At 34.2% G+C, this 13573-nt stretch overlaps 1 protein-coding gene across 5 annotated transcripts in view; it reads left to right on the top strand.

The window, feature by feature from the left end:
- Positions 1-13208, top strand: part of LOC149484530 (very long chain fatty acid elongase AAEL008004-like) — a 41228-nt gene extending 28020 nt beyond the window's left edge. For 4 of the 5 annotated variants that reach the window (XM_089700624.1, XM_089700623.1, XM_089700626.1 and 1 more), the window contains 5 exons: positions 1639-1722; positions 2459-2515; positions 3237-3479; positions 4866-5018; positions 11199-13208. In XM_089700624.1, the coding sequence (XP_089556750.1) occupies positions 1639-1722; positions 2459-2515; positions 3237-3479; positions 4866-5018; positions 11199-11339 (678 nt within the window). In that variant the 3' untranslated portion in view covers positions 11340-13208. Of the gene's footprint in view, positions 1-928; positions 1010-1638; positions 1723-2458; positions 2516-3236; positions 3480-4865; positions 5019-11198 lie in introns of all 5 variants that reach the window. The other variant, XM_089700627.1, reaches the window with a different exon arrangement.
- The last annotated feature ends 365 nt before the right edge of the window (positions 13209-13573 follow it).

Raw genomic sequence — 13573 nt, 5'->3', positions numbered from 1 at the left:
AGTTCAGTAAAAAAATGATATATTTCTATGTGTTTTTATTTTCCAGTTTATAATAGTAGTTAGTCTGAAATGAATGTAATTGATGTGATATGATTATTCTACTTTTCTAGGAACCCCTTTACCCATGTTTAATTTTTTCTATTGTTTTGATTAGCAATCACAAAGGTATGGAATACTTGTTTTTATAACTAATGAGTTATGAGGCTAGTTATTTTTAAAGACAGCTTTGATGCAATATTTGTAGGTATTATTAAAGCTAGATTTGAATCTAAACACTTGTAATGCTGCAAGTATAATAGCTATAGCGAAAAAAGGAGAATTATTAAAATATGAACTAGATAAAATTTAATTGATCCCTGTTCCTAGTTCACATATAACATTTGTGGATTTTCCTTTAAAAATTACATGATGAAAGATACAAATTACATTTTTTTATTTGGAGTTTATAATATTATATTTAATTTTAATAATTTTATAACAATAAATAAATTTTTAATTTAAACTCAATTTACTTAAACTTGTTTAATGAAAAAAAAAATGTACAGTAAAATTAAATTCAGAATGGTACTTACTACCTACTATAAATAAATAATTTCCTTCCTTAATTAAATTATGTATGTACCAATTATTACTAAACTTTCTACCTTGAAGTTATAAAAACTAAACCAGTTTCCTTTTAAATCACTAATAATTGCTATTGAAATATTTTGGTTTTATTAACTACCCGTGCATGTTGCACCCTATAGAGTTTCCATTCACACCTTTTGTAGAAAACTTATTATTAATATATTATTACAGACCTATTAGTATGCTTGAAATGTTCTTGTGTTTATTTTTAATACTAATTAGTTTTGTAAGTTTTATTTACGGCTAGGTTAGTTTATAGCAAATTTAAGTTCTTTATCAAAATTTAAAATAATGTGCCCAGAGCTTGATGGGAGGTTGGCTGAATCATTACAGCTTTCGATGCCAGCCAGTGGACTACTCTGACAATCCTATAGCCAATAGAGTAAGTTCAGAGAAGACGCCGTATGCCTGCATTGCCAACAATATAAACTAACATCACTGTAAATATACATTGATCATATTTTCAGGACCTGTAAATACGATCGCAGCGGTATATGTGCAACGATGATATATATATTTATTATTTAAGTTACTATTGTACAGATCTATATTACTTATTATTTAATTTATATTATTTAATACTAACACCGAGGGTCAATGTAGCCAGTTGATAAACAATTTTTCGCTTATCATATCTTTGACCCATTTAGTGGTCGATTTATGATAAGACATTTTAAAGAAATTTTATCTGCTGATAAAATTACACACTTTTGTAACGATCACGTGAAATGGGTACCATTATGTAGTAATTTTTAATTGTGACTTTTCATATAATCATACCTACTCATACACCTTATTGGTCATATTAATGACGTAACTATGACCGTTGAGTTCAACTGGCCTGCATGGATCCTGCAAATTGTATAAATCTTACCTGTATTATATTTGGATGATAGAAACTGACAAATACACCAGATATGGCAGCTGGTGATTAACCGGTCGTAGCGCCGTGCGACCACATGCTATGCAAAAACAAATAACACAGGGTCAGGTGTCGGCATATTGTTTCAGATCGGGGCCGCGGGCTGGTTCACAGGCAGGTATAACTTTCACTGTCAGCCGGTCGACCACTCCAAACATCCACAAACAATGAGGGTGAATTATTAATTCTACCGTATTTACACTATCCAACGAATTATTACCACCCATAGAATCCTTGTTGTTCTCACCCGAATGTTCCATGGTATTTCGCTTGTAAAACTGAACTTTGATCACAGTGTCTATCAACACCACCTTGAAAACGTTTGGCTACGACTAATAGTGCAGCCTCTCGAAATTTGTGTTTAAATGTTTTACTTATCGCTGTACTTTGAATGTTCTAACTGTCATTATAATAATTAATGCATTGCGTATATATATAATAATCACTGCACGATTTCATATCCATTAAGATAAGCTTCATACATTCGACGCGGTGGTAGCCAATTCATAAATACTCAGATAAGCTTAATTAATAAAAAATCATGCTAGCCATTTTACATGCGATTATTAAGCTATGATTGCCTTGGGAAAAGGTGTTGAATTTTGGGTTAAAATGGCTTTATTATAGAAATAAAAATATTCTTATAAGATTTCGTAACTTTACCTCAATATTAAACTTTAGACGATTAAATTTATATTTTCTCAAATGTAATTTATAGTAGCCTGTTGATAAGTAATGAACTTGTATTTAGTTTTTTTTTTTTTCATTTTCGTAAATTATCGATTTTGAATCCTATAATAATTTGCATGAAATTCCTTAACGTCCTTAACAAACGTTTCCAAATTCAATTGTTTTACAATAAAATAAATTAGCGTTGGACATTTTAAGAAATATGTATTAAATTTTCAGATGGTTCACGCATGTTGGTGGTACTACATTTCAAAATTCACAGAATTCTTTGATACGGTACGTATTTAATTAAATAAATAAATAAAAAACTTGTAATAGAAATATTATCTTCTTACAATCTCGCTCACGTTTATTGTAAAGTTTTATTCATAAAAATTATATTAGGTACAGTAAAATGTTTTAATAACTAATCAAAAGAACGAAATAATTTCAAGGTGCTATAATTTTTTCATTTGAATTGTTAAAATGATAAAATTTAATGATACAACGCTTTATACATTTATAATTAAACTACCTGTTCTGCATAACTTCCTTGTTTTGGTTTGTTTATTTCCCGGAATACCAATTTAGAGCGTTTTTTTTTTCACTATAAAGTATTAATTTGAATAAAAAATTAAAGAAATATTTTTTTCCAATTCTTAACAACATTTTTTAACTTTATTGAAGATAATTTGAGTTCACAATGTAATCAATATATCAGTAGGTATAAAAATATTTAAATTTTAAACAAAATAATCCTATAAGGTTTCCCTTTTGAGGTACGAAAACCGAAAAAGGATAAGCTGCTGTGTAGTACATAATATTATTATGTTCTTAAAAACTGAATTGAACCAATTTTTAGGCCTACTACCAAGTTCCTTCATTGGATAGCTTAATTTAACACAGTATTGAAAAAAATATATAAAGTTACTACGACTCTACGAACTTCACCGCGTAATATAATTTTAAAATTCCTTTTTCCCTCTTTTAATTACTCTTCTCATTTCTCACCTTACAGATCTTCTTTATACTAAGAAAAAAATTCGATCATGTATCTACCCTTCACGTGATCCACCATGGAGTGATGCCCATGTCTGTATGGTTCGGCGTTAAGTTCACTCCGGGAGGTCACTCCACATTCTTCGGTCTTCTGAACACATTTGTGCACATCATAATGTATTCGTACTACATGATGGCCGCTATGGGCCCACACATGAAGAAATACTTGTGGTGGAAGAAGTATTTAACAACTCTACAAATGGTGAGTTTTTATAGCGATAAAAATATGATTAATGTTGCCGTTAAAAAATTAATACACACGAATAAAAACATACAATGAAAATTTATGCAAATTAAATAAATACATTAAACAATGATAACAAGTTTTTATCAATCTTCCTCATTTGCACAAAAACAGCAGAATGGGTTTGAATAACATTTAGTATGTACAACTCGACCAAGCTAAGTTTGCACCTCGCGTCGATTACGTCACACTGACGCTTACGTACGGTCTGCAAAAAAGGATTCGCTATGACTTAAAAAAAGAAAACAAATGTTTGATAGATTTTACTTTGCATTAATTTTTTTGTTTGCAGTTTGCACCTCGTTGGAATGCGCCCCGCATTCCAACGAGGTACAAACTTAGCTTGGTCGAGTTGTATATTAATTTAACAATTAGACTTTTTATGCTCATTCATATTGATATAAATTAAATTGAAATCGATACTAGACAAAATAATTAACCATCATTGATGTTTTTTTATACAACTAGCCTCACAATCACCTATTAAAATTTAAAAATGTGTTGTTTCAAATATTTATTTTTAAATTAACACCTTATTTCGGGGCAGTAATGTTCAAGGTCTATTTCTATACGCCAACTAAAAAACTCTGCCTTACACGCATAGACAGAGTTTTGCTTCCGACAATTTTTGGGCGGTTGTGAGTCTAGTGGCATACTCTTTTAATCCATACTAATATTATAAATGCGAAAGTAACTCTGTCTGTCTGTCTGTTACTCAATCACGCCTTAGTTACTGAACCAATTTGCATGAAATTTGGTATAGAGATATTTTGATACCCGAGAAAGGACATAGGACAGGTTTTATCCCGGAATTTGGAAATCCCACGGGAACGGGAACTATGCGGGTTTTTCTTTGACTGCGCGGGCGATGCCGCGGGTGGAAAGCTAGTAGTACCTACATAAATCTGTGTTATGACGATTCAAAAGTACTTGTAAAAGAAGTATTTTTTGAAGTGAAACTTCTTTAGGCGCGTTGAGAGAAATATAAAGTCGCGTCATGGCAGTACCGTCACGTCATGGAGTAAGGCGATGATTTTGGTATCACTAATGTTACCAAAAAAAATTGGTTGTCTGTAAAGTCGGTTTACTGACGACAGTTGAACGTGACAACGTCTGATTGTGCTTCTTTGTCGCTCGTTCCGCGCTCTCGCTTCCACTTCAAGCCTTACGGAACGCCTCAGAGCGAGGTAACGCCGCATGAGTCATGTTTTTTCGTGCGTGCAACCGGCTCTATCGAATTATAAGACGTTGTCACGTCAATAAGTTTCACTTCTAACAGGTGTGATCGGCACACACGCTCTTTTTTTTTATTGTACTTCAATGCTGATGTTTAATATTTTCCAGGTGCAATTCATCGGTATCATGGTTCACGCGTTCCAACTGTTGTTCATTGAGTGCGACTACCCGAGAGCGTTCGTCTGGTGGATCGGCATGCACGCCGTTATGTTCTTCTTCCTTTTCAAAGATTTCTACAACCAGTCCTACTCAAAACCAAAGGTAATAAATTTTTTAATAAAGGTAATATTATTTTTAAAATGCTCATATATTTTGGGCTGTTTTAAATGTATATAGGTTTATAATAGAGTTCGGCATTGCTTCCTTTTTTTTTTCGAATTATTTTCCTAGTATCCAAAAAAGTAGAAAACATATTCATATTTCAATTAGACATTTAAATATAATATCAATACATATTTATGTTCCGATTTTTAGATAAAGCAAAAAAAGATACATATTTATTAATTGCTGTTTAAATTCTAACTTTGTGTGATTATATTCAAATAATATTAGCATTATTGATTAAAACATCTGATTAGTGGAGACCTGGTGACTGTATCTCAGGCATCAGTTATGCACATCCGATTTAATAACATTTGCAATATATTTAAAAGAAATGATTATACAGTAATATATGTATATTACATACAGTAGCTCTTATAAGATAAATATGTATTTATCTTATAAGAGCTACAAGAAAATAATAATAATAAAATATATTATTATTACTGTGTTGAGCCATTCGCAGCCCGCCCACGACTGCATTAAATAGATAAAGCCCCGTTCGAACGTTTTCAAACAAATAATCTATTCGGCCTTAAAAAAAAAGTTAAGACGCATAGATAATAGTCATAGGCAGTTCGCATCTAATCTATTATATAAAATTCTCATGAAATTTCAGAAAAATTATGGAATCGGGTAGGTTTGAGTATCGAACAACATCTCTTTTACTTACCCCTAAGGGAAAGCAGAAAACACAAGCTAAACATATATTTTTACTAGCGGTCCGCCCCGGCTTCGCCCGGGGTACCTACATGTTTAAACTATCCTATCTCTCAAGTTGGATCGAACTGCACATGGTGTGCGAATTTTATTATAATCGGTTAAGTGGTTTAGGAGTCCATTGAGAACAAACATTGTGAGTTGTGACACGAGATTTATATATATTACTAGCTGTCCGCCCGCGGCTTCGCCCGCTTTGTCTAAAACCTAATAAATTATATACAATACAATACAACAATACAAAATTCTTTATTTAACACACACATACAGAAGAAAAGAAAAGAAAAGAAAAAAAAACATATAAGACAGATACAACATGTTAAATAGGCGGCCTTATCGCTTTCAAGCGATCTCTGCCAGGCAACCTTTGGATAGGATTAGTTTTAAGAAATCGAATGAGATAGGTGGTGTTTTAATTAAATACAATTAAAAAGAAAACAGACTAAAAATAAAAATAAAAAATATATTTATACAGGTATAAATACTGATATTAATACATTATATTATATACATATATTAATACAAAAATATAGACTATAATACACATACTTACATACATGCAAATATATAAATATATATACATAAGTAAATAAATATATATATATATATATCTAAATATATGTCAAATATTATAGCTGATTAAAGAAATGGTCAAATATGAGTTTTTTAAATATGTTTAGTGATTGAGCGCGTCTTATGCTTATTGGAAGAGCATTCCACAAGAGTATAGCTTGCACATGAAACGAGTTATGGTAAAATTTGGTCTTGTGAGGTGGAATTTTTAAAAGTAAATTTTCAGAGCAGCGCAGATTAAAGTCGGTGCTCTCTCGAAATTGGAATTTTTCCTTTAGGTAGCCAGGAGTTTTAGGATTAAACAGGACACGGTATAGGAGTTGGAGAAGGTGGGTATTTCGACGCTGACGTATTGGTAGCCACTTGAGCTTTGCCCTGTATTGCGAGACGTGGTCATACTTGCGCAAGCCAAAAATGAAGCGTATGCAAACATTTTGGAGGCGCTCAAGTTTGTCCAACTGGATTTCGGTCAGGTCGGGATAACAGACATCGGCATAATCGAGGATGGGAAGGAGGAGGGATTGTGCAAGAGAAGTTCTGGTTGAGATGGGCAAGAAGTTGCGAATTCTCATGAGTGAATGCGATGAGGCAAAGATTTTCTTGTTGAGCTCATTTATTTGCGGTTGCCAAGATAGTGTTCGGTCAATGGTGACGCCTAAGCTTTTAATGCTATCACTGAATGGGATTATGGTACCGTCCACAGTAATAGGGGGTAAACTAGACCAGCCTACCCTTGATATGAATGAAGAGCTGCCGATAAGAATAGTTTTGCTCTTAGTAGGGTTTACTACCAAGCCATGAGATCTACTCCAATTCATGATCAAGGACAGGTCGTTATTTGTTGTTGCTATGGCAGACGGTAAATTTTCGAACGTGGACATTGTGTAGATCTGGAGATCATCTGCATACATGTGAGAGAAGGAAGTAAGCGAAAGAGAGATAGAGTTGATAAATATAGAGAAGAGAAGAGGAGAGAGGACGCCACCTTGTGGAACGCCAGCAGTGATGTCAGACCAGCTAGAAAATACGTTGTCAATTTTAATCCTTTGCTGGCGTCCCAACAAGTAACTTTTGAACCATACAGTCACCGATGGAGATATATTAATTGAGCGTAGCAGTCCCAATAGGATGTCAAAATCTACGGTATTGAAAGCATTACTGAAGTCCAGTAACGTGAGAATGGTGAGCTGCTTATCATCCAATGCTGACCGTATATCGTCGGTGATCTTGGTGAGAGCAGTAGCCGTACTATGTCCGGGACGGAAGCCGGATTGGAAGGTATTTAGGATATTGTTTTTATTAAGGAAATAGCTTAACTGTTCATGAACTAACCGTTCGAGGACTTTGGATAGGAACGGAAGGATGGAGATAGGACGATAGTCGGAAAAGGAAGTAGGGTTTGGCTTTTTCGGCAATGGAACGACATGGGCGTCCTTCCAGGCATTAGGAAATATTCCGTTGCTGATGGAGGAGTTGAATATGTGGGTTATGACGGGAGCAAGGATATCTAGGATAGGAAGGATCATATTACGACCGATGCTATCACTACCTACGGCTTTGGATGAAATCGATGATATGCTCTTCTTAATACCACATACGGTGAATTGTTTGAAAGTGAACGGTTGATATTGAGGAGTCGGACAAGATGAAAGATTATTCAATGTGCGTGACTTAAGTTCTGGATTAAATACAAGAGAATTATGGGTAAAGTGGTTGTTCATTAGATCAATGTTAGTGTTAGGAGGGAGAGAAAGTTGCTGCTGTTTGCCAATTCCTAAGGACTTAAGAAATTTCCAGATCTTAGCTGGGTCGCCGTTCTCGACCGAATTGGAAACGTGGCGTCGCTGAGCATCTCTACACAAAGTATTGCAGTGATTCCGTATCCTATTGTATTTCTCCCTGTTAGCCGGTGAGTTGTTCGATTTCAATTTGGATTTCGCCCTATTTTTTGAGTTAATAGCCGCCTTGATTTCTTTAGTCAACCATGGTGCCGGTAGTTGTTTAATTCTTACAGGTTTAATAGGAGCATGAATATCATATAATTGCGTAAGTAACGAATTAAACACAGTGACCATATCATTGACGTCACTTGCACCATACACCTGCCCCCAGTCCAGCTTTTCAGCGTCATCCGCCAGGCGATTCAAGTCCATATCACCAAAACTTCTCTGCATGAGGATTTGGGGTTTTGGTTTAGGGGATCGCAACTTGTAGGAAAGGAAAAGGAGGTCATGGTAAGAGAAAGCCTCGGCTGGTAACTGCCCGTGCTTGCCCACAAGATCAGTATTAGAAACAAGGATAAGGTCTAAAAGTGATGGAGAACAGTTTGGGAAGAAATGAGTAGGGTTGAGTGGAAGAACATGTAGATTGAACGAGTCAGCAGTAGAGAGTAGTCTTTTGGAACGAACATCATCCTTGAGCAAGCAAGTATTGAAGTCGCCCATAAGAACAATATGATTGTACGATGGTACATATTTCTCTAAAAGCTGATCGAAGGAGGAAAAATAGTCTACGTGACAGGAAGGACTGTAAAGGACACCGAGGAGCAATTTGGTATGGGATAGGGAAATCTCGATAAGGAGGTGCTCTGCCGCATCGGAGGGAGGTGGTTGGGACGAGCAGTTAAGAATGGAGAATGGAATATGAGATCGAAGGTAAATAGCAACCCCACCGCCTGTCCTACCGATGCGATCATTGCGAAGGAGTCGAAAACCAGGAATGGAGTAACAGGAGGAGGGAAGGGAAGGCTTAAGCCAGGATTCGGAGACAAGGATAGCATGGATATTATTATTGGATTCAAAAGACATAAGAAAATCGGGATAGTGCGCTGGAATGCTCTGCGCATTTACGTGAACGACGTTAAAGTTTTTTGGGCAGTCAGAGAAGTTACTTAAAAGTGTGGATTGAAGAGGAAGTGTAGAGCTATAGTAGCTATCTTCACTGCTGACAGTATTGTCAGATGAAGATATAAAAGAATGAAAGCTATCGTCATTTGACATAATTGTTAATAAAATATAGATAATATATATTTATATAAAAATAAATAAATAAATAAACAAAAAAATATTATAAATTTATACAAATAACTAAAAAAAAATATTTAAAAATATGTATACCGGCATAACCTCTACCCAAAAGTTACCTTACGTACAAGATTTCGGTAATTTACGGAGTTTTATAAATAAGTACACAACACAATTCAACGGCCAAAAGACTAGTATTCAAACATGAAATAGGCAATCTTTGTGATGGCAATTGCAACATTTGACAAGTGACAAATGTCAACTGAATTATGAGGGTTATCATAATAAAAATAGTAAACAATATATACAAGTACACTTACATTATTATTTAATAAACAAGTCACATAAAACTTAAAAGTTAACTGAGAATCAACATACCTAATAGAAAAAGTAAAGTTATAAAGTGATAATCGATATAATCTGAAACGGCGCAGGCGCTTCAAGTTGTATACCTATATTAAATAAAGTAGTAACAAGCTGAGGGAAAAGTTGAAAACAAATTAGGATACATTACTAAGTACTTACTTCTATATATATATATATATAACCACAAAAATAAGTATAGGGAATAAAAGAAAGTATAGTCTAGATAACAAGAAAGTTATAACATAATATAAGGGAAAAGGATTCTTACTACTTCTTGACTACTCTTCTTGATCTTGAAGCGAATTTACTGTCCTTCAAAGAAGTAGCTGGATTTGGTGCTGATGGGACCTTGCCTGTAGGCTGTTGTTGTACTGCTGCAGCATTGCTTGTACACCCCGATATGTCATCCAAGTCAGAAATTGCAGTTATATGGTGGCGAGTACCATCTGGTCCGAGCAAGAAGATATTGCCATCACGGGTCCAGCACTTTTCAACGCCAAACCTCTTGCGAGCAGCCACAAATACTGCATGTCTTTGCTTAGTCAAGAATTCTGAGAGTGTGGTACCGGAACCTTTTAATTCTTTTTTAGCTGACCAAACCTTGCGCTTAAGAGAGACATCATGAAATTCTACAACAATGGGACGGGGTTGATCACCTTTAGCACGGCCCATACGATGACATCTGCTAAAAGAATTGACTGAGATGTTAGGTATATTCATACTGTCTGTTAAGATACCGGCAACTGCAGTATTAACTCTCTCATTCTTCTCCTCCGTCACTCCATGAATCAGAAGAATTTTATTCCTGCTACGCATCTCCTGTTGATCTACGAGCTTACTCAGGAGGATAACCTCAGACTGTAGACACTGTAGTGATGTCAAGACAAATGTGCGAAAGACTGTAAAGTCAGACGCTAATTTAGAAGAGGGGCTACCCATTGGAGCTGTTGAAATTGTCTGGAGATCCTTTTGGAACTCATCCATTCTGTGGTTGAACACTTCAAACATCTGATCAATAGACTGTGTGATGGATTCCATATTAGTTTTAATGCAGTGGCAGTGTAAATGTTGTTGTTGAGGTTATGTATATTTAACACTTTAGTTAACTACCAAGATATAAAGAAATGAGGATAGGACACAATAACTATTGGTTGAGGTATTTATAAACTCATAATATACTTAAAAAAAATCACGTTTTAATAAATTTCTAGAATTAAATTAGAACAGCTGATTCAAACATATGTTAACTGTCACACACCTACCCTCTTATAATATATACTAAAACCTTCCTCTTGAATCACTCTATCTATTAGAAAAGACCGCATCAAAATCCGTTGCGTAGTTTTAAAGATTTAAGCATACATAGGGAAATAGGGACAGAAAAAACGACTTTGTTTTATACTATGTAGTGAAGATTATTAAAATGTACATTGTACAGGTCCGCGCGCGCTCGCCGCCGCCCGCCCCAGTGACGACGGACATCAGCGACGCCAAGGAAGTGCCGTACAAGAACGGCTTCAGCAACGGGCACACGAACGGGCTCGTGCGCGCCCGCACCGTGCTGCCGGCGGGCAACTGACGCTCACCGCCACCGAACGTTCTAGCATTCCGTAGTCTGTGATTCATAGCCCCGTCCCCCGCGCCCCCGCGCCCCGCGCCCTGCGCCCCCGCGCCCCGCGCCCCAGCGCCCTGCGCCCAGCGCCCCCGCGCCCCGGACACGACCGACGCGGTGACTGTTGTCTAGTGCTAATGTGATCTATCTAGTGTATATAGCCGGTGTCAGTGGTGTACATTTTATTTTTACGATACAAATTGTAGCTAGATTTCGTATCGTGATAGCGTAGCCTTTTGTACTTTTTAATACGATCGCTTTTAGGGTTTAGTTACCTCTGGAAGATTGTTTTGACTTGTTATATGTATTATATTATTACATCAATATCTTGGGTGCTTATATTAGAGTAAATAATAAATACAGGACGTGTTTGTACTGTTCATAAATTGAGTAATGTAAATGTGCAATATCAACTATGGGAATCATTTTTTTAGAAAAATATACATGTAAAAACATTATTTGCAATCAACAATAACTGACCTTATTTTTTATAATTGCATGTTACTCAAAATGTCCCAATAATAAATGTAGTAGGTAGTATAAATTAGATCACATTATTTCTATAAAACTGTGTATAATATAAAAATCTGTATATTTGTTAAAAGGCATCTATGAAATTGTTAAAACAATTATTATTCAATTATTTAGTAAGATCGATTGATCAAATATGAACAAATTATTTATTAGTTTCAGATGTTAAATATATAAATTCATGTTACAAATTACAATGAAGTTTTTATTAGTTCATTATTATATATTTAATGACATAACATTCAATTCTTGTTGTAATATTTGTATATGAGACTTTTTATTTAGGCATAAAGAAGAGGCCCAATGTTTATTTGAGTGTGCGATTTTCTTTACTTAATATTATAAACATAAGATAATATGCACAAGCATTACATAATTATTATTTCTAATTAGATATTAAAGACGAATTTACTTATTACTTGTTTTGAAACAAATTGTAACTTCTATTTTAAACATACTCAAATAAGCATTTTGGCAAGACAATATTTACTGTGTGTACGCTTATAGCTAAAGCTATATTATTACTTGTAACCTTGAATTGTGAATATTTATAGAAAATTAGTTCAAACTAAACAAATTAACCTTTTTATATGAATTATAATTAAATTGCTGCATAGACGACCAATCAGCAACTTTAATTTAAACTTCCGATTTATTGAAAATACCAAATATTCACAATTCTTGTTTACTAATGCAGATTCGTACGAAAAAACAGTATTTGAATATCACTTCATGATTTTAAATTTTATTGCAATGCAATAAATTTGTTTTTTGTAGTGACACTTTGTAGGTTGTGTTGGCTATTTATTTTCTGTTTAATTTATATTTTTTTATTTATACCAAATATTGTAAAACTGTCTCGATATTTGCAAACTTAAGTATTCATGTAACTTACCATATATGGTACAAAATTATTTAGTCAATTTAGTTAACAATGAAATTAAGGAGTATTCAAAAATTCAAGTTTGCAGTTAAATCGTGGCAGCGAGCCCTTTTATTATTGCCACTCTGTAGATTGAATAAAATAATTCAAATCGTATGTTCTAATTTAATATCTTAATTTTTTTTAAATGTCTATAGATTTTTTGAGCAAATAGCCCATTTAAGTTTGTATTCTGTCTTCCGTTTGTTTTGTACTTACCAAATTAAGTTGCTTTTGTACTCGAAGCAGTTCTGCTTGAACAAGCAGTAAATGCTATGCTCACCATTTTGTAAATAAAAATTGTTTCAATAGTAATAATAAATTTGGTTTATGTAAAAATGCAATTTTTTATACAAAAATGCAAATAAACTATAAGGGTAAAATGTTATTTAATATTATATCTCGTTTCATATGTTCCCCATAACACTTCATCTATCTACATAAATATGTATGTAGGTTTACTAATATTCCTCTTAGGTCAAACTGAATCAATACTAACAACATAGAGTCTGGCCAGCCAAAGCCGAACCCAGTAAACGGCAAATTTAAAAAATATGGACCTGGTAACATCGGCTTCAGTAGGAGAAAAACATTTTGATACTTTTGATATTCATAAAGGTGATCATAGTATATAGGTACATTAGGTACACAACACAGCAGGATTTAAACGTTATTAAAGCAAATGATTTGAACCGTTTTCAACAAAACTGAAAACTAATTACGCAGAAACGCCATGATGACATTCCAG

Source organism: Colias philodice, chromosome 11, assembly GCF_061535455.1.
Source record: "Colias philodice isolate Cphi_HAF_F1 chromosome 11, ilColPhil1 Martin Lab GWU primary, whole genome shotgun sequence".
Taxonomy (NCBI): domain Eukaryota; kingdom Metazoa; phylum Arthropoda; class Insecta; order Lepidoptera; family Pieridae; genus Colias; species Colias philodice.
The sequence above is the reverse complement of the archived record's forward strand: the minus strand, read 5'-3'. Positions and strand labels throughout refer to the sequence as shown.